Genomic DNA, 25,967 nt, shown 5'->3' with positions numbered 1-25,967 from the left:
CTGCACCCTCTCGCAGTCGGACATCCTTAGCACAGCCGTGGATGCAGGAGGTTCCTGCCACCACAGCTGTGCTTGCCAGCCGTGAGCCCTGCTCAGGGCTTCTGGCTGAGCGGCGCTCCCCCTGTGGGAGTGCACTGACCACCAGGGAGCAGCTCCTTTGTGAGTGTCTGCCCCTGGTGGTCAGTGCGCGACACAGCAACTGATTGTTCCACCGTTCTGTCAATTTGCATATTAGCCTTTTATTATATAGGATTCCTTGGTTGATTCTTGCATATACCCTGATAAGGACCAAACCCACAACCTTGGTGTATCTAAGGCACTCTAACCAACTGAGCTATCCAGCCAGGGCCTTAATTAATTTTTCTTTTCAGTTCTCACCTGAAGATATGTTTTTATTGACTTTAGAGAGATAGGAAGGAAGGGAGAGAGAGAGAGAAAGAGAGAGAGAGAGAGAGAGAGAGAGAGAGAGAGAGAGATGGATGTGAGTGAAACATCCATCAGTTGCATTTTGTATGCCCCCCGATGGGCATTGTACCTGAAACCTAGGTATGTGTCCTGACTAGAGTCAAACCCATAACCTTTTGGTGTATGGGATAATGATGCAACCAACTGAGCCACCCAGCCAGGGCCTCAATTTTTAATGTTTATTATTGTACTCTGATAGGAAGAGTTTGCATGTTTAACATGCATAAATACAGGATCACACCTACCCACACACATTCACACATCTTTTTCTATATTTTGAAAACTATGAATTCACATCAATACCTTCAATTCCAATATAACATCACAGGATTTTCTTCATTTCCCTTTGCTTCCTTTCTTGATTTGAAACTTTTTATCGCAGTGAGAAACCTGGCTCATATTATCCTTAATCACATTTAGGCTCCCATCTAAGCTGCCATGCTTCTCTCTCTGGAAGGCTTTGCCCTACCCACTTGGCTTAGGACTACAAGATCCAGTACAGGGCTGCCTCCTGGGTGGGCAAGCCCTCCTCACCCTCTGGGGTTTCTATAGCCTCCTTCTCTGCCCCTGACACCCTGCTCTGCATGGCCAGGTGCAGATGCTTACCTTGCTCTGCACACCTAATGCCCTTAGGACTGAATACTTGAGGAAGGGCAAAGGGGGTGAGGAAAACTGAGTGTGCATTTATATATACACCAGGCTGAATGTGCATTTTGAATAGGCATTGTACCTCTCTTATTTTACTAAACTCCTTATTCTCTAATACTTCAAGTTTCATAAGAGCTGGAATTATTGGATGAAATGGGTTTTTTTAAGGCTTTAAAAAATATTACTAATCTACTCTCAAAAATGGTTGCCCCAATTTACAATCTCATCAGCACTATCGTTCTCTCTGTACCCTCATCAGTCAATAGATCAGTAGTATTACCATTATAGGCAAGGTGTCTCTAAACAAGTTTTCTATTCCCTCACTCTGTCCTTCCTTTGGACAAGGGGCCCTTTTCCTTATTTATTTTGTTATTTCACCTCCGGAGGTCTCCATTCACCACTGAGTGGGAGGCAGCGTGGTACCAGACCCCGACAAACTCTCAGCTCCTTGTGGCATCCAGGATGTACCACCTCCTCTCCCGGTGGGGCCCCCTCGGCGCCTCCTGCCCGTAGAGGGCGCTGTGGAGCCCTCGCCGGACCCCGCCCCCAGGGCAGCGCGCCGCGCCCCCGTGACGTGTTTCCGCGTCATCTGCCGCGGAGGCCGGCTCGCATTGGCTGTCGGCGAGGCAAGCGGGCGGAGCCGAGTGGGCGTGTGGAAAAGGCCGCGCCCGGGGGAGGGAGCGAGGCATCCCCCTCCCCCGCCCCTCCCCCGCCCCTCCCCCGCCCTGCAGCGCCTCCCGGGGACCGCTGCGCGGAGCGACTGGGAGCGCGGCGAGGAGGCAGCGGCACTTTCCCGGGCGGTGGCGGGAGCGGGGTTCTGTTTCGCGCGCTGCGGAGCCCGGAGCCCCGAGCCCGAGCCACCGGTTGACGGAGGGAGAGGGAGGGCGTCCTGGGCTGCCGAGCTGCGCCTGCTGGGAAACTCTGGGGTTCCCTGCGCGTGGAGCCCAGCCCCGGGCGAGTAGGGCGGGGGTCCCACGAGCCCTCCACCGCCCCGAGGCGCTAACGGGACCTCGCGGGGCGCGCCGTCCTCCGAAGGCAGCCCCCGGCCCGCGGCCCCCAGCTGGCCCCGCGCGGCGGGCTCGGGACTTGGCAGAGGGAGGTAGCCGAGGGGCCGCTTTCCCCGCGGAGTTGGAAGCGCCTTTCCCAGGTTCAAAATGCCCAAGAAGAAGCCGACGCCCATCCAGCTGAACCCGGCCCCGGACGGCTCCGCGGTTAACGGGACCAGCGCGGCGGAGTGAGTATGGGGGGCGGCGAGCGCGGGCCGGAGCGGGAGGCCCCCGCGGGGCTGCCTGAGCCGAGTCGGCGTGCGCCGCGCGCTGGGCTCCGCTCGAGTTCGTCACGTACGTCTCGGGCGGGCGGGCGGGCGGGCGGGCAGGAGCGGAGAAGTCCCGGCCGCCGGGATATCGGTGACTAAGCACTGATTGTGCTCCTGACTCAGGCCCGTCAGTGGACCCAGCAAGTCTGGAGTTTTACCCCCTTCCCGACCCTCTCGGTCATCCCAGGCCACAAGGAACCCCCCCCCCCAAAAAAAAACTGGTTCTTCCACTGCCCCTCCCCAGTGGGTTTCTAAGTGCGATCCTCTGGGATTCTGGCCCGAAGGGGACACAGGTCATGGAGAGAATTAAGATCGCATCTACTTGAGAGCGGCTCGAAATGCAGAGCGGAGTTGGGATCCACCCGCAGCATTCTCACCTGGTGCCTGACACCTGTGGGCCGGGAGCGCCTCGCTGCCGCCGCTGTCTGGCCAGCGGGGCGTGTGTGCACTGACTTCCAGGTGGCTCTTCCATTGCCGACTTGGGGGCTCCTTGTCCTTGTCCTTCTTCCTGGAGACTATCGGGTCTTACAAGGAGTGGCTTTCCTCTTCATCTGACTCCATCCATCCCTCCATCCCTCCATCCCTCCACCCCTCCATCCACCCATCCACTCATCCATCCATCCCTCAATCCCTCCACCCCTCCATCCACCCATCCCTCCATCCATCCATCTACGCATCCACCCACCCATCCACCCATCCATCCATCCCTCCATCCACCCATCCCTCCATCCACCCATCCACGCATCCACCCACCCACCCATCCACCCATCCATCCACCCATCCACCCATCCACCCATCCACCCATCCACCCATCCATCCATCCACCCATCCACCCATCCACCCATCCCCCCATCCACCCATCCACCCACCCATCCATCCAATCTGATGAAATTGTTTCATGGGGGTTTCTGAGCTCTCACAATTCTTTTGGGTTTTGGGTAAGGGACAAAAAAGACTGTGAGGGAGAGAGACCCTCTGAAGAAATCCCCGGAAAAAGATTTGGCTCTTAATCTTTTACCTGAACACTGAAGACTTTAGGAAACTAACTAGTGGATGACGCCAATAGAGTAGGCCTGGACCTCCTGTCCTTTGGTGATTTCTCTAACTTTCCTCTCTCTGGATTTTAATATTCCAGGGACCTGTTGGCTTGGTGAATGGTCACCTCTGTAATGGTCATCAGGCCATTGTTGGACCTGTAGTGTGAGCTCAGACAAGTTCCTCACACCCGCGCCCAACAAAAGGGTACCCTCTTCAATACTGTAGTGTCTGTTTTGCATGTTTTTGACTCGTACATTCGTTCAGTTTTAGTTTACAGAATTTTATCCCCTTAAAATAGACTGAAAAACCCCCAGAGGCGGAGATTCCTTAGTTACGTCACTGCTTTCAGGTCAAATTTTTGACCTTTTGTTTTGACCACAGTGGATTCTGGCTGAATGTTGTGGCCTGGTCATCCTGCCCTGTTTGATTTGGAGGAAGGTCCTAAGTGGATTTACCTGTGGTCTTTCTGTTGTTAATTGTAACACCACAGCTGTATTATCAAGGGGGAAATTTCATTAACAGAAAACAGTACAGGAAGGAAAAGAAGAAAGTACTCGAGTCGGTGGCAGAAAAATTTGGGTGGGACTAGGAGATTCTAAATAGTGGGGAAGAGGTTGGACTCTGAAGTCAGGCTAAGTTTGAAGCTTGGCTCTGTTACTTGTGGTTTTTGTGACTTGGGACAAATTTTTTAATCTCTCTAAGGCTTAGGCTTAGTTGTTTTTGTTGTGGGTTTTTTTTTTCATCTGCAAAAATGGGGCTAATTATAGAACTGACTTAGGATAGTTATGAAGATTAAATAAGCTAATACATAGTAAGTCTCCTGTAGATGTTAGCTCTTGGTGCCTTTGTTACTGGGTAAATGTTGAAAAGGCTGAAGGAAACTGGAAGGTAATTTTCATTCCTGGTGGATATGTGTGTTAAGGTACCTTTGCTTCTGGGTAAATGAATCTCCCTTGCTTAGTTTTTGTGTGACATATGCATCTACCTCCATCACACATTGCTGTGTTACAATAGGAGGCACCTTTATGTAGGCTGCCTGAGACAAGCAGGGACTGTCCCACTACGAACAGGAATCCTGAAAGCTGTACACGTCTTCATCTTTCACCTTCCAGAGTGTTTCTCCAGCAAAGCTACAGTTCTCACCCGGCCCGCATGGCTCGGTGGTTGAGCATGGACCTGTGAACCAGGAGGTCATGGTTCCATTTCCGGTCAGGGCACATGCTCGGGTTGTGGGCCCGATCCCCGGGGGTATGCAGGAGGCAGCTGATCAGTGATTTTCTCTCATCATTGATGTTTCTACCCTCTCCCTTCTTCTCTGAAATCAATAAAGATATATTAAAAAAAAAAGCTACTGTTCTCATGATTTCTGTGATTTAGACCAGGTTACAGTTCTGAACATTATCATACAACAAGCATGTCAAACTCTCGGCCTGCAGGGCGCATGCGGCCCACAATGAATATTTTTGCAGCCCAGCCTATATAGCAGCATGTAAGAAACATTTTGATAAAAATTTTGTAACTTAATTTTTACAATATCCTGTTATATATAATTATTAATAACAAACTACAACATTCGCTGATGACTGATTACTGTAATCGTGTTGCATTCATTTCCCTTTGTGCCTTACGCGCAGGCACACCATTTCTCTCCACTAATACAAGCAGTGAATACTTTAGCAGCCAATGGCCACGTCATTAGTCTTGGACTGACTTGTTTGGTGTGCACAACAGGAAATATTTTGCTTTCGGAGAACAAGAAAAATAGGTTTATTTGTGTTACATTTACTAATTTGTTCAGTTATTCAGCGTCTGGTAAGTTAATGTTCAAGAAAAAAATATTAATTTTTATTAAAATATTCTATTATTTTATGCTAACAATGACTCATTTATTTCAGCTCTTTGTATTCAGCATGTCTCTATTGAAATAAACCTATGTTTATACGAAAATTGAAGCTTTTGTTTTTTTGTGGCCCACATAAACGTAAACCTTGTTTATTTGGCCCGTGTTAACCATTGAGTTTGACATGCTTGTCATACAACGTAAACTAAAGAAAAAGGAACATTGACAGTAAAGAACTCTTGGTACTAAATTGGCAAGTTGATTCTCTGTGGCTCCCTGGCACCTTGAGATTTACCTCTAATGTAGCACTTAAGCTCATTCAGATGGAGCTGGGTTATATGGGGCCTGATGTTATGCAAGTTCTGGGAGGTTCCTTGAAGAAAACAAGTGCAAAAATTCTTTTTGCAAGTTTTGCAGAAACACGATCATATTGTAAGGATGCTAAGTGTTAGAATGAAATACGTTGGAAATAAGATCATATTCCCCTGGTTTAAAATGTTTTTCATGGTCCTATTGCAGTTAGAATAAAACCCAAACTTCTTATATTGGGCTATGAGAATAGGAGTGATCTACCCACTGTGCCCCTCACCCCATCTCTTTAATCACATTTCCTGCCGCTTTTTTCTTCCTCCATACTAGTTGTCTTTCACTTCCTCCATAGGATGGTCCATACTCCCTGCAGGCTGTTCCTTTTCCTGGACTGACTCATCCCTCCCTCTTTCCTAGCTAGGAAAGAAGTAACCACCTCTTTTTTTTTAAAATATATTTTATTGAGTTTTTACAGAGAGGAAAGGAGAGAGATAGAGAGTTAGAAACATCGATGAGAGAAAAACATCGATCAGCTGCCTCCTGCACATTCCCCACTGGGGATGTGCCCGCAACCAAGGTACATGCCCTTGACCGGAATCGAACCTGGGACCTTTCAGTCCTTAGGCCGACGCTCTATCCACTGAGCCAAACCTGTTTCGGCTAACCTTCACCTCTTAAATGTCATTTCCACAGAGATGTTCACAGACCATCTAATTCAGTGGTTCTCAACCTTCCTAATGCTGCGACCCTTTAATATAGTTCCTCATGTTGTGGTGACCCCCAATTTCATTGTTACAAATTGAACATAATTAAAGCATAGTGGTTAATCACAAAAACAATATGTAATTATATATGTGTTTTCTGATGGTCTTAGGCGACCCCTGTGAAAGGGTCATTCGACCCCCAGGTTGAGAACCGCTGCTCTAATTTAAAGTAGATCCCTCTTTCTCATGTTACTTCCTTTTTTTTTTTTTTTTTTAATCCTCACCCGAGGATATTTTTCCATTGATTTTGAGAGAGAGTGGAAAAGAGAGGAAAGACAGAGAGAAATATTGATGTGGGAGAAACACATCATTTGGTTGCCTTCTGCACGTGCCGGACCAGGGCCTGGGCCAGGGAGGAGCCTACAACTGCGGTATGTGCCCTTGATTGGAATCAAACCCGGGGCCCTTCAGTCCGCAGGCGGACACTATCCACTGAGGCAAACTGGCTAGGGCTTACCTCATTTTTAGATGACGCTCATTCACTTCTATAATTTTTTACTAGGGTATTTAAAATATCTCTCTTCTGTACACCATAAACTATAAGCATAGTGCTGCCATTTTTTTATTTACTGCTCTGTAAATAGTACCTAGAATACAGTACCTGGCACATAGTAACTGCACCAGTGTTTGTTGAGTGAATCAGTGAGTGAATGAAGTTTCTCATATTTGTACAATGTGTTTAACAAACCTTTTTATATCTGTTCATTATTTATTTTCCCTTTTACTCTCATTTCCCAATCCCCATCTTCTTTCACAGGCACCATTCACCCATTCTGGGATATTTAATATATGATCTTATAATTCCACCCATTATGTATATATGTACTGTTGGGAATTAGATAGGTGTTTTGTGTGTTTCTGTGCTTAGAGTATAGCTGAATGCTATTGTGCTACTCTTCAGTCTTAAAAAGAAGGAAGTCCTGTCATTTGCGACAATGTGGAAAACCTGGAGAACATTATGCTAGCGAAATAAGCCAGACATAGAAAGAAAAATACTGCATGTTATCACATATATGGAATCTAAACAAGTGGAATACACAGATGTAGAGAGTAGAAAGGTGGTTATCAGGGGTGGAGGGGTGGGGGAAATGGAGAGATGTTGGTCACAGGATACACAGTTGCAGTTATGTGGAATGAATACGTCCAGAGATCTAATGTACAGCATGATGACTATAGTTAATACTGTATTGACTACTGGGAATGTGCTATGAGTGGACTTTAAGTGTTCTTACCACATTTAAAAAATGGTAACTATTGCCTGATCTGTGTGGCTCAATGGTTGAGCGTCAACCCATGAAACAGGAGGTCAAGGTTCGATTCTGAGTCAGGATACAGGCCCGGGTTGCTGACTCCATCCCCAGTAGAGGGTGTGCAGGAGGCAGCTGATCCATGATTCTCTTTCATCATTAATGTTTCTCCCTTTCTCTTCCTCTCTCTCTGAAATCAATAAAAAATGTTTTTTTAAAAATGGTAACTATATGAGGAGATGGATATGTTAATTAACTTGACTGTGGTAATCATTTCACTGTATTTGCATATATCAAATCATTATGTTGTACACTTTAAACATTCATTTTTATTGTACTGTAACTCTGCATTAGTTGGGATAGACTAGGTTATATTGAGGTAACACCACAAAAGTCTTAACTAATTTAACACACTTTCAGGTCAGTGGGAAGCTCTGTTGATCAGATTCCTTCAGGGACTAGACCAGTGGTCGGCAAACTCATTAGTCAACAGAGCCAAATATCAACAGTACAATGATCGAAATTTCTTTTGAGAGCCAAATTTTTTAAACTTAAACTATATAGGTAGGTACATTGTTATTAACTTAATTAGGGTATTCCTAAGGCTTAGGAAGAGCCACACTCAAGGGGTCAAAGAGCCGCATGTGGCTCTCGAGCCGAAGTTTGCCGACCACGGGACTAGACTGATAGGCTTATGTGAGAAGGGAATCTTGTGAACCACATTTTGGCTCTTAAGTTTCTGCCCACAAGTGATACATATCACTTTTGCCACCATTTCATTGGTTAAAGCATATCACATGGCCACACTGATCTTCAGGTGGGGGCCTTCTTGGAAGAGAACAAGAATATGTGAACAGACCAGATTTTTGAGTGCCATATTTTTATTTATTTAGTTTAGTCCTACCTGGAGGATATTTTTTCCATTGATTTTTAGAGAGAGTGGAAGGGAGGGAGAGAGAGAGAGCCAGAGAAACATTGATGTGAGAGAGACTCATCGATTGGTTGCTTCCAGCATGTGCCCTCACCCGGGTTGGGAATCAAACCTGCAACCCTTGACCAGAATTGAACCTGCACCAAGCCATGCAAGCAGGGGCTTATCTTCTTATTTAAAAATCCAGACAGAATGTTTCTGAGCTCTATTCATGATGCTTTATGTGTATTTAGTTCATCATTTCTCTCATTTGCAGAGCAGTTAATCATGTGCATGTAATGCATTTTACTTACTCCTCTAGAATTAGACCACTTTGTTGTTTCCATTCCCTTGCTGCCTCAAATAGTTCTGCCAAGACTGTCTTTGTACCATAGCTTCTTTTGAATCCTTGTGAGAGTTCTCTGTGGAATGTACTAGTATTCAGAAATGGGATTGCTGGGTCTTAAGGTACCTTGCCTCTCCTTCCAAGATGAGGCACTTATTCTGTCTTTGTTTTTTAAAGAACACCTTTAGTCTCCACAGGGGAAGCTTGAGATCTGAGAAATCTCAGTGATAGCACAGGATACTTGTTAAAAACTCACTTTTTTTTTTTTAACCTTAGGCAAGTCCTTTTTACCTTCTGACCTTTAGTTCCTTGTCTGTAAAGTGGAGATAATAATTGTTTACCAAATCTTTACCTTAATGGTTTACAAGGCCCTACCTAATCAGGTCCTTTGTTTTCTTCCACTGTCCCCTTTCACTCATGCACTCTATCTAGCCACACTGTTTTCTGTGCTGTTCCACACTAGGGTTGGTCCATTCCCATCTCAGAGCCTTTGTACTTGCCTTTCCCTCTACTTGGAATGCTCTCTCCCAGATACCCACATGACTTGCTTCCTCACTTCCTTCAGACCTCTGCTCAAATGTCTCCACACAGAGGACATCCTGATCACTCTAATATAACACTTCTTGTCATTTTTTTACTCCTTTGTTTTGCTATATTTTTCTTCATAGCGCTTACCACTAACTAATATTGCTTTGTGTACAAGTATTTGTACCCTCCCACTAAAATATAAGCTTCATGAGGGGGGGCTTGGCTTTGTTTTTTGCTCAGTGTGTAGAACAGTATCTGGCCCCTAAGAAGGACTCAGTAGATACCTGTTGATTAAATACTCCTACCTTGAAGGAGTATTGTGAAGATTCAATACACCAAGTGCTTTGAAGGCTATAAGGTGCTGAGTAAACAGGAGGATGCATTGCTTGGCTTTGGTGGCATCCACAGATTTTGGATTTGGAACTGTTTCAAGGTAACTCTGAATCACTCAGACTTACTTAATTTTTGCATTCAGAGCACAGTTTATAGCATCAGCAGTTCTGCCAGGTTTGTAAGGGACATAACATCTGTTAGTGTGTGAGGCCTTTAAGGAAGGGACAGAAAAGTTGAGATAGACTAATGTTCTTTTTGTGGGGAGAGAGGCCTCTTATGATCTTTTCAGGGCTGTGCACCATGATAACTAGGAGCCTTTGATGTGGTTGTAACTGATTTTGTAGTTTTGAACTTGGATGTTTCTACTAGTTTGTTGCTGCAATAACTAATACTGGTGTTGTTTTTTGAGAACAGTTTCTGAAAAGTAAGACCAGCTGAAGCCCATGCCCTTGGGAAGACCATCTCTGCTCTTGATGCAGCAGGTACAGAAATGGCAATTGATTCATATAGATGATTTAGCCCATGGCAAGGAGTTGTGTGTGGGGCTCTTGTTTGAACAAAAACACAAAATTCTACTTTCACTTATTTATGCATATATATATATATTTTTAAATATATTTTTATTGGTTTCAGAAAAAAAGGGATTGAGAGAGAGATAGCAACATCAATGATGAGAATCATTGACCGGCTGCCTCCTGCACTCCCCTAATGGGGACGGAGCCTGCAATCTGGGCATGTGCCCTGACCAGGAATCGAACTGTGATCGTCCAATTCATAGGTCAACACTCAACCACTGAGCCACACTGGCTGGGCTGTTTACCCATATTTTAAAGAAAGGGAGAGGATACTTCAGTAGAGTAGCTGTTGGCCCTGCCTTACCCATCTAGTTTGATTTTCCTCCTTTTCCCAACTCACCTGCTTTGGTCCATACTGATTCATCCTTTTACTGTCCTACCCCTGGCCATAGCATACTGCTTCTTGCCTCTGTCTAGTTTTGCTCACATGATTTCCTTTGTCTGGAATGCCCTCCTCTGCTTTCCTGTGTGACTTTATTTTTGTTTTGTACTTGCCACCACACTTTAGCTTCTGTGAGGGCAGGGACCGTGACTATTTTGTTTACTGAGATTTCTTCAGCATTTAGAAGAGTGTCTGGAATAAATGAATGTGACCCATCTTTAAAGATATAACATAAATCTCTTATGCCATCAGTAACTCCATGCTATTCTAGGATGTTTGTTCTAGACTTAATTATACCACTTAATTGTTGACCTGTGCATATCATTTAACTTCACTGAAACTCAAGATTTCCTCATTAGTAAAGTAAGAATCTATAATAATAAAAGTGTAATATGCTAATTAGACCGGATGTCCTTCTGGACATCCTTCTGGACCAAGCCATGGCGGGCAGAGGCAGAGGCAGAGGCCCCCGGCCTCCATGGTGGCTGAGGCAGAGGCAGAGGCAGAGGCCCCCGGCCTCCATGGTGGCTGAGGCAGAGGCAGAGGCAGAGGTCCCCGGCCACCATGGTGGCTGAGGCAGAGGCAGAGGTAGAGGCCTGGGTCCCGAGTGCCTGCTGGTGTCCAGAGGGAAGCCGGTGATGACAGCCGGGGAAGGAAGGCCCACTCTTGCATGAATTTCATGCATCAAGCCTCTAGTGATTATATAACAAACCTGTGAGGGAAGGTGGGCAGGTGAACATCATCCTATATAATAATCCTATATAATAGAGAGGTAATTTGCAAATTAACACTCCATCACACCATCACAAGATGGCTGCCTAGGAGGTGGAGCTTTTGATGCTGACTGGCATAGAAACCGACCAATCAGAACCAAATCTGGATGAACTGTGAGGAGCCAATGACTGCCTAGGAGGCGGAGCTTTTGACACTGACTGGCATAGAAACTGACCAATCAGAACTAAAGCTGGGTGAACTGCAGGGAGCCAGTTGGCTGCCTAGGAGGTGGAACTATTGACGCTTACTGGCATAGAAACCGACCATTCAGAACCTAATCTGGCCCTAGCCGGCTTGGCTCAGTGGATAAAGCGTCGGCCTGCAGACTGAAGGGTCCCAGGTTCGATTCTGGCCAGGGGCACATGCCTGGGTTGTGGGCTTGATCCCCAGTGGGGGGTGTGCAGGAGGCAGCCAATCAATGATTCTCATCATTGATGTTTCTGTCTGTCTCTCCTTCTCCCTTTCTCTCTGAAATCAATAAAGAAATATATTAAAAAACAACAACAAAAAAACAAAAAACAAAACAAAAATAACCTAATCTGGGTGAACTGTGAAGGCAGAACCTAAGGTGGGGGCTGAGGAGGGGTTTTAAGGGCAACAGCTGTTTGGTGGAAGGTGTAAGAAAGCGGTTCAATTTTTTTAATGACTGGTTTGGCAGTATAGTGCATATGGCTATCAGTCCAGATATAGGGATTATGTATTTTTGTCTGCCAAGAGTAGCTCCTCCTGCGAAAAAGGCTCCCCCCACCATTTAAGCAATCCTATCCTATATAAACTATCTTATCTATACTAATAAAAGGGTAATATGCTAATTAGACCGGGTTGACCAGCCATCTTCCCGATGTCCGACTTCCTTCTGGACAAAGCTGGAAGGTGGTGGGGGCCGAGGCAGAGGCAGTTAGGGGTGATCAGGCTGGCAGGAGAGGGCATTTGGGGGCGAGATCAGGCCTGCGGGGGGGGGGCAGTTGGGGGCGAGATCAGGTTGGCAGGGGAGGGCAGTTAGGGGCGATCAGGCAGGCAGGCAGGCAGAGGGTTTAGGGGCAATCAAGCAGGCAGGCAAAGACAGGTAGTGGCGATCAGGCAGGCAGGCAGGCAGGCGAGCAATTAGGAGCCAGTGGTCCCAGATTGCAAGAGGGATGTCCGACTGCTGGTTTAGGCCCGATCCCACAGGATCCCGAAACCAGCAGTTGGACATCCCCCAAAGGGTCCCCGATTGGAGAGGGTGCAGGCTGGGCTGAGGGAACCCCTTCCCAGCCCCCCCCCCCCGCCCCCCGCCCCCGTGCGCGCGCTCTGCACAAATTTTGTGCACCGGGCCACTAGTCTGAAATAATGTTTATGAAAGCACTTTATGATTACTGGACTGCTATCTAAATCTGATTTCTTCTCAGAAAGCTGACTCCTACCCTTTGTTCTTTTTTATTTTATTTATTTATTATTATTTTTTTAATCTTTATTGTTCAGATTATTACAGATGTCCCTCTTTTTCCCCCCCATAGCTCCCCTCAACCCAGTTTCCACCCCACCCCAGGCCCTTGCCACCCCACTGTCTGTGTCCATAGGTACTGCATACATGCATATGAGATCTTTGTCCAATCTCTTCCTGCACCACCCCCCACACCTTCTTCCCACTGAGAATTGTCAGTCGGCTCCATTTCCATGCCCCTGATTCTATTACATTCCCCAGTCTGTTCTGTTCATCAGCTTTTTTATTCATTTGATTTTTAGATTCACTTGTTGATAGATATATACTTATTGTCACTTTGTTGCTCATAATTTTTTATCTTTATCTTCTTCTTCCTCTTCTTAGAGAATGCCCTTCAGCATTTCATATAATACTGGTTTGGTGGTGATGAACTCCTTTAGCTTTTTCTTGTCTGTGAGGCTCTTTATCTGACCTTCAATTCTAAATGATAGCTTTGCTGGGTAGAGTAATCTTGGTTGTAGGTCCTGGCTATTCATCACTTTGAATATTTCTTGCCACTCCCTTCTGGCCTGCATAGCTTCTGTTGAGAAATCAGCTGACAGTTGTATGGGTACTCCCTTATAGGTAACTACAGTGGGGCCTTGACTTACGAGTGTCCAGACTAATGAGGTTTTTTGAGATACGAGCTGTCTCTCGGGCCGATTTTTTTGCAGGCTCAAAAAAATTCGGGTTATGAGCCAGCTTCAGATACCCCACCGCTAGTTGGCACAGCGAACGTCACAGTGATTTGACATACGAGTAATTTGAGTTATGAGCTCCGTCACGGAACAAATTAAACTTGTAAGTCAAGGCCTCACTGTAACTGTTTTTCTCTTGCTGCTTTTAAGATTCTCTCTTTGTCCTTTGCCCTTGGCATTTTAATTATGATGTGTCTTGGTATGGTCCTCTTTGGATTCCTCTTGTTTGGGGTTCTCTATGCTTACTGGACTTGTAAGTCTATTTATTTCACCAGGTAGGGGAAGTTTTCTGTCATTATTTCTTCAAATAGGTTTTCAATATCTTGCTCTCTCTCTTCTTCTGGCACCCCCATAATTCAGATGTTGGTATGCTTGAAGTTGTCCTAGAGGCTCCTTACACTATCTTCATATTTTTGGATTCTTTTTTCGTTTTGCTCTTCCAGTTGTGTGTTTTTTTGCTTCCTCATTTTTCAAATCTTTGACTTGATTCTTGGGATCCTCTAGTCTACTGTTGAATCTCTGTATATTATTCTTTATTTCAGTCAGTGTATGTTTAATTTCTGACTGATCCTTTTCCATTTTTTTGGCATTCTCACTAAGATCCTTGAAGGTCTCACTAAGTTCCTCGGAAGTTTCTAGAAGATTCTTGAGTAACCTTATAACTGTGGTTTTGAACTCTATATCCAGTATTTTGCTTTCTTCCATTTCTTTCATTTGTGACTTGTTTCTTTGTCTCCGCATTTTGGCTGCTTCCCTGTGTTTGTTTCTATGTACTGGGTAGCTGCTAAGTCTCCTTGAGTTGATAGCGTGGCCTTGTGTGGTAGGTGTCCTATAGGGCCCAGTGGCTCAGCCTCCCCAGTCACCTGAGGTGGATGCTCTTGGTGCACCCCTTTGTGGGCTTTGTGCACAGTCTTGTTGTAGTTGAGCCTTGATTGCTGTTGTTATCACTGGGAGGAATTGACCTCCAAGCCAATTGGCTGGGAGGACCAGCTGTGTCTACAATGGAAGATCTGTTGCGCAGGAGACACCCTTATGGGGCAGGACTTGCTTCAGTGGGGCTTTGGTGCTCACTGAGTCTGCTCCTTGAGTGTGTCTCTTATGGATGTGAAGAATTGTAATCTGGTGTGGTCTCACACTGACCACTGGGTACACTGGCTCTTGGATCTCCAAGGAGGTGCAAAGTCAGCCACTGCTTGGGGCCACCTAGCAGGAGCTACAGAGAGATCTGCGTATTCCTCCTCTTTGTATGGGGTTTGGAAGTGCCCAGATGAAACCCAGCTGTGAAGCAACACAGGCTGTTGCTGGTGCAGCCTTGGGCCTTCTTTTGCTACCTTTGTGGCTTCCTGACCCATCTGCAATTTATTTGACAGGTTTTAGGCTGAGAAAGGACAGGCCATTCATATGCAAAAGCTGCTGCGCATAGCTTGGGTGGGGTTGTAAATTGGTTTGGGCGGGGTCTCAGGGAATCTCTAGGGTGGATCAAACAGCAGTGGCTACCAGTCAGCCCTGCACCTGGGCAGTCCCAGCACAGGAACAATGACCATTGTGAGCACCTCTGGAAGAAAGCTGCTCCATGTTCCTGGCCCGATGCCAGACAGTCCAGTTTATCCCCATATGTGTCTGGGTTCCCCAGAGTCTCTCCCAGCACTGGAGCTCAGAGCAAGCGGGAGCTTGTATCTCCCTCCCGATTAAAAAAGCGGCACACCCGGGTGCCAGCCTGCTTCGCGCCTCTGCACCTCTTACCAGTCTCAATGCGCTTTCTTCTTTACCTCTCTAGTTATAGTACTTCCTCTCAGCCAACTTTCCCGCGGTTCTGGATGATAGTTCTGTATTGTAGTTGTAATTTTGATATGGTTGTGGGAGGCAGCAAGTACAGGTGTTTACCTATGCTGCCATCTTGGTTCTCTTTATTTTCTTTTTAATCCTCTCTTGAGAACATGCTTAGAGGAAGAGAGAGAGAAACATCGATGTAAGAAACATTGATTGGTTGCCTTCCGTATGTTCCCCTACTGGGAATTGAACCTGCAACCCAGCTATATGCCCTGCCTGGGAATCGAATCAGCAACCTTTCCATGAACAGGATGATACTCAACCAACTGAGCCACTCTAGCCAAGGCACCCTTTATTCTTAATACTAAATTGCAAATGTTGATAAATCATACAGATTTTGACATTAAACATGCTGTCCATCCTTTAAAACGTAACCCAGTCCTGCATCTAAATAAGCCTTGAGACCTGACTTCCTATTTACAGCAAATACAGGGACAGAGGAACAAGTTAAATGACACCAAGAGGAAACAATCAGACAAATCCAGGATGCAGAACATTCTCCAGGACAACTGATCCAGTCTATTTAAAAAGTCAAAGTCATAGGAAAAAAGGGGTGGGTGGGGGATGGGTAGTGGTGCTGTTCTGGAATAGAGACTAAGGAACATGCCAACTAAATGGAATGCATGAATCTCAATTGGGTACTGACTCAAAAAATGAAACAGCTATAAAATGCATTCTTGGGTCAATTGGGTAAATTTGAATAGAGAGTTATTATTTTTTTTAGACATAATAGTAGTAGTATGATTATGTAGGAGAGTGTTGTGACTCATAGATGATGCATGAAACTTATTTTGAAATGGTTTCAGCAAAAAATACACAGACACATAGTGGAAAAAGCAAATGGGGCAAATGTTCACAATTATTTGGTTAATTTATGAGTTTCGCTGTTTTTGTTTTTCCATTTTTCTGTATGTTTGGAAAAATTCATAATACATTTTTTTAAAGTATCCAAAGAACAAAATTCATCCTAAGTTTTATGCTCTTTGTATTTTCATTAACAAAAATTTTTTTAAAAAATTGATTTCAGAGAAAAAAGGAGAGGGAGAGATAGAAACATCAATGATGAGAGAGAATGCCCGCTTCTGGTGATCATGCCCACAGTTTGGGCATTTGCCCTGTTCGCACCGCAATCTCCCCCAGTACATAGATTGATGTTCAACCACTTATGCCTTTTTTAATGTTAACTTGCATCTCTCTCCTTTTGAACTATTTGTGTAATATCACATTAAATGCAATATCATTTTTAATCATAACACTTTCTTGATTATTAGGGACCATACCATTTTGGACCCCTGAATCTTATAATACTGTTGATACCAATTAAAATTTTGGTTGAGTGGACAAAGCCAAAATAATGTTTAAGCAAACAAACACAAAACTTCTTGCTAGCTTTAGTCTATATAAATTGATAGTTATTTCCAGCATATCCACAGGAAGCACAGGTCAAGCAATAGTGAATTTTTCTGACATGTTGAGAAAACAAATCCAGAGAACCCACAGGCTGGGAAGAGGAGGTGAGCCTCAGAAGAAAACTTAGGGTTTTGTTTCTGTTGTTTCCTTGCAGAAGTTGCCAGTTTTGAAAAATCATCCTTGATTCTTACTGACACTTGATTGTGGTTTTACTTTATGTCCTGTGTCCTGGTTCTGTTGCCTGAAAGCCCAGGAGACTGGAGGCTCACAAATCTGTTTATAAAGTTAACACCTCCCACAATGAATGGCGTTTTGTTTTAAAGTAGCAGGTGTTCTCTGAATCCTGGTGCAAGGCCGACTGCTAAAAATGCTGATCCTGCCTCCAATTTCTTTGGTGTAGATCCCAAGGGCATCGTGCTTTGATGTCAGCAAGGGCGTCAGTTTAAGAAGAGGTTACATGGGAGTTGAACAAAAAGTGCACAAGGATAGAGTGACCTCTTTTTCCCTCACTCCTTCTTTGAATCTGCTTAAGCACAACTTTCAAAAAACTTGAATGTATAAATACCTTTTAAAGAAAGAACCTACAGACATTAAGTTTTCCAGTTTAATTTGGTTTTTCCATTATATACACATTTAGATAGTTGTGATCAGTTGATGAGTCCCCCCCACTCCATTTTTACACGGGGACATAATCCTCATACTTGTTTATTTTTGGCTGAAGAGTAGTATTTGATAGGGTCTGGCTTCACAAATGACACTTTGTTAATTATTTAGGTGGCTTTCAGATTTTATCAATATCAGTATTGTTTATGGATATTCTTCTAAATGTTCTGCACCAGTTTATGTTGTTCTGCTTTAGTTTACTTCATACACAGAATCAGAGGCAATGAACCATGTTACCGCTATTGTAATTACCGCCTTACACATTAATAGAATATGTCCCCAAAAAAGATAGAACTGAAATTTACAATTAATTTCAACTGTTTCCTCCAGATTCAGGAAGTGTTTTGTGTGTGTGTGTGTGTGTGTGTGTGTGTGTGTGTTTTAAGTTTAGTGGTTTTTGATAGTTTAGTAGGCAGTACAAGGGCTCCTTTAAAGGTCAGTCTGCTTTATGTTAATAGTTAGCCAGACTGTATTTTTGAAATGGGATTATTTTTCTGTATTTCATCAATTCAGTTTCATATGTTTTGACTGTTTACTGAATGTAATTCACTATGCTAGAAACTGTAGGTCAGTGAGTACGGCTGCCTTTGCCTCCCAAGATCTTAAAAATCCCATCTAGGTGGAAGAGGTTGCCAGGGGCACAAGAAGGAAGCAAATGGCTGCAGAGTAAGAAAGGTGCCCTCAGAGAAGAGGCACAAAGAAAGCACTGTAGGAGCTCATTGAGGAGAGGAAGACTCACGTCCAGTGGAGGAGATTAGGAGAGCCTTCTTGGAGGAGAGGACATTTGAGCTGGGTCTTGAAGGATGGCTAGGATTTCCATGGGAGTGGGGGTGGGGGAAGCATGAAGAGAGAGAAGGATGAGCCACTTCACACAAGTGGGAAAGCTTGGGATGGGTGGAGGAGCCGGCAAGTAGTTTAGTGTGACCGGTGCATCAGTGCAGGTCTCAGGAGATGAAGCTGGAGAGGTAGGTGGGACGGATTTTTGGTGCTAGCTGGACATTTTGAAAAGTCATGGGCAAACTTTTCTTCCCCTCTGTTTTTTAAAATATGTTTGAATAGTTTTTATTTGCTTTGTATTTTATTTATTTTTTCTTAGTTCATGTCTTTTATTAACCCATACACAATTGCTTGTCTTCTGACTTTGAAGCAATAGGTCAGTGTGCTTTGTGTTTTAAAGTTTTATAAATTATGTGGTTACTACATTGCCCTGTTGTGATGTTTTCCTTTTATGTTGTCTTACTTCAGAAAAAAATTATTTATTTTTCTCTTCAGAAGCATTCCTTTTTTATGGTATAGCTTCCTTTTCTTCATTTAGGCATCTGTTATCTCTTCATAACTAGCAGGAGTATGTGGCTTCATTTTCTTCCAGCTTTTTCTCTCCCTTATATGGTTAACTTTTTGTCCCATGTGGAATTAATGAATTAATGTATTTGACTTGAGGTATAGGGTTTAAGTTAATTTTTCTCCACAATGAGTTCTGGTATCTTACTGGAGTTAATTAAATATGATTTAATTATCCATTTGTTATATTTTCAGTTTACCTTTATTTGGTCTTTGTGGTAATTTGTTCTATTTATAAAATTTCCTTTTAACTCACTCTTATAGTTTTGGTACTTTTTTAATTTGGTAAGGTTATAGAAAACTTTAAGTTTTCATTGTATACTTTTCATTTATTAATGTTTCCTGTGATGGTGTTATAGTTTCTTCTGAATAATTCTCTTGTGTCCTGAGTTAATATAGTTCAGATACTTAACACTTTGATGCTGTTGTGATTGAACCTTTTACAATTTGTATTTCCAGCTTAACTATGGTTTGATTTGTATGAGTTGTTTTGCGGCTTTGTTAAATATACTTATTATATCTAGTAATATTTTGATTTGGATATATGTGCATTTCTAGATCTAGTGTCATCTGCAAAACATGAATTTTCCCTCTCAACACCTTTTATATTTTATAGCCATCTCATCTTTCATTGCTCCCATTAGCAGTTCTTGTGTCCCAAGGGAACACTAGTAAGTATGATGAAGCTTCCCAAGAACCTTCTGGCTCAGGGACTTTTCTACTCTTTCCAAGGAGCCATGAAAATAGGAAGCAGTGGCCCAGCTTTAGAGAAGTAGAGCCTGTTAGGGCTGGATGGGACCTTACAGATTCTCTAGCCCAGTGCCTTCGTTTATGAGACTAGGGAAACCCTTCTCACGGAGGGGAAGGAACTTCCAGGCGGTTCACACAGCTGGAGTGGAAAGAGGTGGCTGAGTTTTCATTCCCACTCATTTTCTTATGGTGTATATATTACATGTTGTCATTTGGTTTGAAAAATTTTCAAGTTTTTACTCAACCCTGAATTTTGGTAACTTTGTCCAATATCCTAAAAATTTTTTTAAAAACTCCTTTTCAAATAGTAATCTGAAGCTCTGGAGAAGATACCTCTCGATAGTATCACTCTCCTAGGTGTTTGAGAGAAAAGGGAAATAAGGAAATGGGGGAAGAAAAGGGTATTTTAGCCCAAGATCCTAAGTAAGAGGCCTATTTTTAAGCTTCATAATGTCAGTTTTAAAAGCAGTGGTTTTCAAAATAACCGCAGACAAAAATCCCTTAAAATGAATGCCTTTCTGGAATTGACCTATTTTGAGTTTAACTGTTACCAGGAAAAGTTCAGAATCATTTGAATGCTCTTAAGTGCATTAACTTTTAGACAAAGTGGAATAATTGAGTGAATGAGCTACTTGGGTTCTAGATTCAGGTTAAATCTTGAAAATTTGGATGATGTAAGAAGGCATGACTAGCCAATCATATTGCTGTATTCACAGGTTTGTCTGGATCCAGATTATGTTTCCTTCATTACTGAGTTATATACAGGTTAGTTTTAAATAATTAAATGAGACCTTCATTATATTTGAGAGTCCAGAGTCAAAATTATTTGTCTTATTTGATTTCATACCATCCTTCAGTAACTGATCCTTCAAGAATGTCTTTATTGGGGGAGGCCTTAGAAGTTAGCATGAATCCAAGCTGACTGTAAACCTTTGTCTAATGGCTTACTCAAATCCAGATGGAAATCCAACTAAAATGCCAGCCTGTATTTCAGAGTACCTCTCCTCTAGCCCCTCTTCTCCATCCCCTCTCCTCCAGTCTGAGGAATGAGGGTGGGAGGAGTGGGGGGAGGGGAAGGGAATAAGAGAGCAGCTTAACATTCTAAGAGTTATTAATAATAGATAATTTTTTTAATATATATTTTTATTGATTTCAGAGAGGAAGGGAGAGGGAGAGAGAGATAGAAACATCAATGATGAGAGAGAATCATTGATTGGCTGCCTCCTGCACACCCCACACTGGGGATCGAGCAGGCATCCCGGGTATATGCCCTTACTGGGAATGGAACCGGTGACCTCTTGGTTCCTGGTTCGATGCTCAACTGCTGAGCCACACCCGGCTGGGCAGATAATTTATCCTGCTTACCTTCGTCATTTGTGTAAACTTGGTCATTTAAACCATGTAAAGGTTCCATTTACCAAAGGACGGACCAGTGGGATATTTGGAACAAGCCCTTAACACATTATATTAATTTAGATAAGAGATTTGCAACACGTTTACTATTTTAGTGGAACACTCTTTCTAAAACAGTCTCCTGTACCTTGTTTTATTTTGGTAACTAGACTAATGCTGGATTAGACATAAATGTAGTTTGCAGCATTTCTATTTCTGAGTATACTGAACAATTGCAAAAAAAAGATAGTCATAAGCTTTTCTAAATTTTAAAAAGGCCATAAAATATTTATTAGGGGAAGTCAAGGGGAGAGTTCGTGAGGAAAGTACCGGAAACCAGCAACAGGTGCTTTAGTTACATTGAACAAAGTTTCAGCTTGATATGCAATCACAGGGAGGAGTTTTGTGAATTCCTGAATGCTGGTGTGAGCTGGAGGGGACACAGGATAAGCGGAAATCAGCAGTTCCGGAGGCGCAGAGGATTTGAGTTACAGAGGGCTCGCCCATAGCTGAGGACCTGGAATAATTCCTGAGCATATTGTATTCTTGAAAGACAAGGGCTGCATCTGTAGGGTAAGCCTGGCTAGTGTGGCTCAGTGGTTGAACATTGACCCATGAACCAGAAGTCACGGTTCAATTCCCTGGGTTGCTGGCTCGATCCCCAATTTGGTGGTGGTGGTGGTGGTGGTGGTGGGGGGCGGACCATGCAGGGACAGCCAATCGATGATTCTCATCATTGATGTTTTCATCTCCCTCTCCCTCCCTCTCCAAAATCAATAAAATATGTAGGGTAATAATTAAGTATGGGTCCTACCTCAGGAAGGAACAGTAGGATGAAGTCAGAAGACATGAAACTTTTATCCCTGAAGGACATCATAACTGGAAAAATAACTACTCTTATGTAGAGTTTATCTGGTCCATTTACATCATTATCTTGAATTCGCTCTAAAATTCTGCAAGAAAGGTCATACTATTCTATTGTACAAAGAAGGAAAATGAAGTTAAGTATTTGTGCAAGGTTATACAAGTAATAAGTGGTGGAACTAAGTTTAGAACCCGGGTCTGTCCTACTCTTAACACCCAGGCTTTTCCCACCACCCTCCAAAGATTGCATAAAATGTTAGAGGTCTTTTTAGAGCTTCACTCTCCAAAACTGTAGCTAGCCATATGTAGCTATATAAGTTTAAATTAATTAAAATTAAAGTTTAAAAATCAGTTCCTAAGTTGCACTAGGTGGCCCCATGTGGCTAGTAGCTACTGTATTGGAGAGCACAGATTAGAACATTTCCATCATTGCAGAAAATTCTGTTAGTGCCTAGAGGTTATACAATTTTACCCTTCTATTAATTTATTTGATTTTTGTTTATTTTGTGAAGGAGAAAATAATGGACAAAGGCAGGAAGTAACTTGTTCATTGTCATATACCTAATTAATCCGGGCCTTTGGACTGGTGGCTTTTCCATTGCTCCACAGTCTCCCTTAAAGAAAAATTAACAAAATGGAGATAATGCAAAAGGAGTGACTCCCTGCTCTCACAGCTTTGCCTGGCCTTCAAACTAGGTTCTTCCCAAAGTACAGCCCTATGTTTTTCTAAGTTCAAAGGGCATGCTTAGATTGGGTTTCCCTGGGGAAATGAAAGATGTTTGTTGGAAAGAAATTCCACACTTAATATGTGAAACAACACATTGATTCCTCCAGTTCTTTCTCTGCCTTCCTACCAAGCACTTTGTAATTGAACTTGCAGCTGCTAACCATTTGTCTTCCAAACAAGAAGACAACTTCAAAACAGGTCAAATGACAGAGGTATGTATACTTTGAATGCAAGCAGCTGCTTGTTATTTGCTGTTGACTCGAATGGCATTTGTGTTGAGGTTAGATAGATTTAGATTATGTCTAAAATTACAATAGATGTCTGACTTGTGTGTTAAGAGGATAAAGATGTATTAACATTGATTTAACTGATATTTAATATATACTTTATATATACCAGGCACTGGGCTGCGAGATGGATATAAAGGACTTTTGCTGAAAATTGAAAAAGGTGCCATTGTTAATGGGTGAATTGAATGCATTTTAAAATCTTGTCAGAATTTTGTCAGCATTTGCCATCCACATATTTTCCTATTTAGTAAAAGCTGCAGTTTTCATCAGAGCTTTGAAGTAAAGTGAAGAATCATGTGCAAATGTCCTTTGAGTAGATGCTATTAAAGACATTTAAATTATACACTCCAGTGTCTAAATGACAGTCTAAAGTATATGTGTGTGCATTTGGGTGATGGGCATGTGGGAACAAAAAGACATTGTGCTGGGGTAATATTTTTAGGAAGACTAAATGTGATGTTTGATTTCATTATAATAGACTCATGGTTTAGAAAGTTGTCTTTCAGAAACTGAGTAATTAAAGTTTTGGGTTTTTTCCTAAAGAAATGTTAAAGTCACATGCATGAATATGCTCAGAGAGATTAAAAACAGAGAAATTGGAATGATGGCAGGGTGTCCAGGAAAGTGCCTGTGTTCCCTGCGAGCACAAAGGCAGGAGTGGAGAGGACTTCAGAGATGGTGGAGACAGCTGGGAGGGATCTGAAGGAGCTTGACCTCTATCTGGTCTTTCTAGCTGAGATTCTGTAGTGGTGGGGTGGGGCCGAGCACCCAGATGAATCCATGTGTTGTTTTGTAGAGGGGAGTCTAATTTCTAGGAAGTTGGATATAGGCTACGAGAGTTTTGGAGTGGACAGGCCAAATGCAGGATTACCGGAGGACATACTGTTCACGTCTCAGAGTGATACTTGTTTTGGGTGTTAACAGTGTAGTGAAAAGAGCTCAGCTTCCTGATCAGATTTTGAATGAATGTTTCTGCCTCTCCAAGTGTTTCATTTGAATCCAGAGACTATCCTCTCTTCCACAGGGATCTGAGAGTCTGCAGGCTTCAGAATTTTCAAGCTGCAGTGCTTTTGAATAATAGTGCCTTGTGTAGAGGAAAAGTGTGCGATCTGAGCTGCTTCCCCGGTGCAACTGTTCACTCACCACATGGCCACTCTGTGCCTGCTGCTTCTCTGCAAAGTGGTGGTCATGGCAATGCCTTGCTACCATTTGAGGTTTATACAGTGAACTTCACATGATCATATAGTTCACCACTGGGCACACATTCAAGCTCCAAGATATTAAGTAGATTAAATTTTATTGTTGAAAGGGATCTTGGAGATCTTTGTTGCTAGCCTATCTTTTGGCAGAGAAAAGAACCCAGGACTACAAAGAAGGGTTAGGGGAAGTTGGCCTCATGACACAGCAGGCTCTATTTTGAATCGTGAGTGTGACTTTTGAGAAAACATAGCCTGAGACAGTGTGGTATAGCGGAAAAACTTTGGAGTCAGCAGACTTGGGTTTGTTTTTCGACCCTTTCTCTCACAATCTGAGTTATCTTATGTAAATTCTTTCAGATCCTTGGGTTTATTTCCACATTTGTAAAATGGGCATAATAACACCCGCCCAGGATTCATAGACATCACTTTCTAGGATTCATAGACACTGTAAACTTTTTATGATTAACAGGACTAATAGTAAGGGCCAGTACCAGATTCCCAATGTAGAGTGCCTTATTCTCTATCAGGTAAGAAGGAGAGGAAATTCTCACTTCCCAAAGAACTTCTAATGATGGTTTTTTTTTTTGCCTGTTCTTTATCTACACAGACTTAGAATGGAGACAATGCCGGCCATACTTGCAATTTTGGGGGATGTGCAGGAAGCAAAAGAATTATTTTCAGTGAACAGGAGGCTGCAAATTCAGCTTCCTCCGAGTTTAAAGAGGGTTTCCTGGGTGGGGTGTGTGTGTGTGTGTGTGTGTGTGTGTGTGTGTGTGTGTGTAGGAAGGAATAGGGAGGGGTGGTCACTGACATAAAGGGTAACACACTCTTCCTGTGACCCTAGCCAGATGTTGGGAGTCAGGTCTAGGTAGATTTTGGATTGAACTTCTCCATGGTTCATCCACCCCTCTTTCCCAGTGGGCTCTGGCCTCTGCTCAGACTGCATTTTCTCCTGGGATTCCCTCCTCCATTCTCAGTGCATGTTGAAATCTAATTTTACGTCAGAGCTTAACTTGTAAGTCACCAGTTCTGTAAATCATCACAGACCTCTCCACCCCATTCCAGGCAGTGGCCATCTGCTCTGCCTTTAAGAGCTCTCTGTACATATCCCACTTAAATTGTTTGTGTGACTCTGTCTAGTTGGGCTGGACTTGGGGAAGTCTGGGGCTGGGTCTTATTCATCATTATCGCCAGTGCATAGCATGTTCCTTGGCATCTAGTTTGGTAAAATTTTGTTGAATGACTAACCAAGCCTTGAGATGGCAGTAAAGGCAGAGGGCAGAAAATGCTCCGCTCCCAAAATCCAGGCTTTGCTAATCCCTGTGAAGGCTTTGACTTTATTGTTGGTTGATTATTTTCAGTTTATAGTATCTTGGCACAAGAGGGTCACAGTGTTGGTGGTAATCATAGTATTTGTTTTGCAAGCCTCTGTATACTGTTCATTGTTTTTACATCCATTTACTTCCTGATTCAACAACATGAGGCTGCGGGATATGTGTTATCTCTACTCTGTAGGTAGGAAACGGATTCTGGTTAAGGGGCTTGTGCGAGTCATGCAGACAGCTAAGAATGCCGGTAGGCCTCTGTACTGCCCTTCCAGCCCAGGGCTCCTGCTAGTGCAGTGGCATTCTGTGGCGTTCCCTCTGCCCCATGCCTGGCACAGAAGAAGGCTCAGGGAATGTTTGGAGCCGGAAGGATTGACAAGCCCTTTTTGCATGCTGAGCTGAATGCTTATCCTCAACAAATGCCGGGCTCCTTGATAGATATGTGACATCATGGCTGAATATACATGGCACCTGTGGCTTTTCACACTTTCCCCCCACGCCTCTCCAGGGACTCGATAGGACAGATGGCCAGAGACATAGGA

At 43.5% G+C, this 25,967-nt stretch overlaps 1 protein-coding gene across 1 annotated transcript in view; it reads left to right on the top strand.

Moving 5' to 3' along the window:
* The first annotated feature begins 1,830 nt into the window (after nt 1-1,830).
* MAP2K1 (mitogen-activated protein kinase kinase 1) overlaps nt 1,831-25,967 on the top strand; it is a 77,551-nt gene continuing 53,414 nt past the window's right edge. Inside the window, exon 1 of the mRNA XM_059697630.1 lies at nt 1,831-2,347. Coding sequence (XP_059553613.1) covers nt 2,268-2,347 — 80 coding nt within the window. The 5' untranslated portion in view covers nt 1,831-2,267. The remainder of the gene's footprint in view (nt 2,348-25,967) is intronic.

This window comes from Myotis daubentonii, chromosome 1 (genome assembly GCF_963259705.1).
Source record: "Myotis daubentonii chromosome 1, mMyoDau2.1, whole genome shotgun sequence".
NCBI lineage: Eukaryota > Metazoa > Chordata > Mammalia > Chiroptera > Vespertilionidae > Myotis > Myotis daubentonii.
The sequence above is the reverse complement of the archived record's forward strand: the minus strand, read 5'-3'. Positions and strand labels throughout refer to the sequence as shown.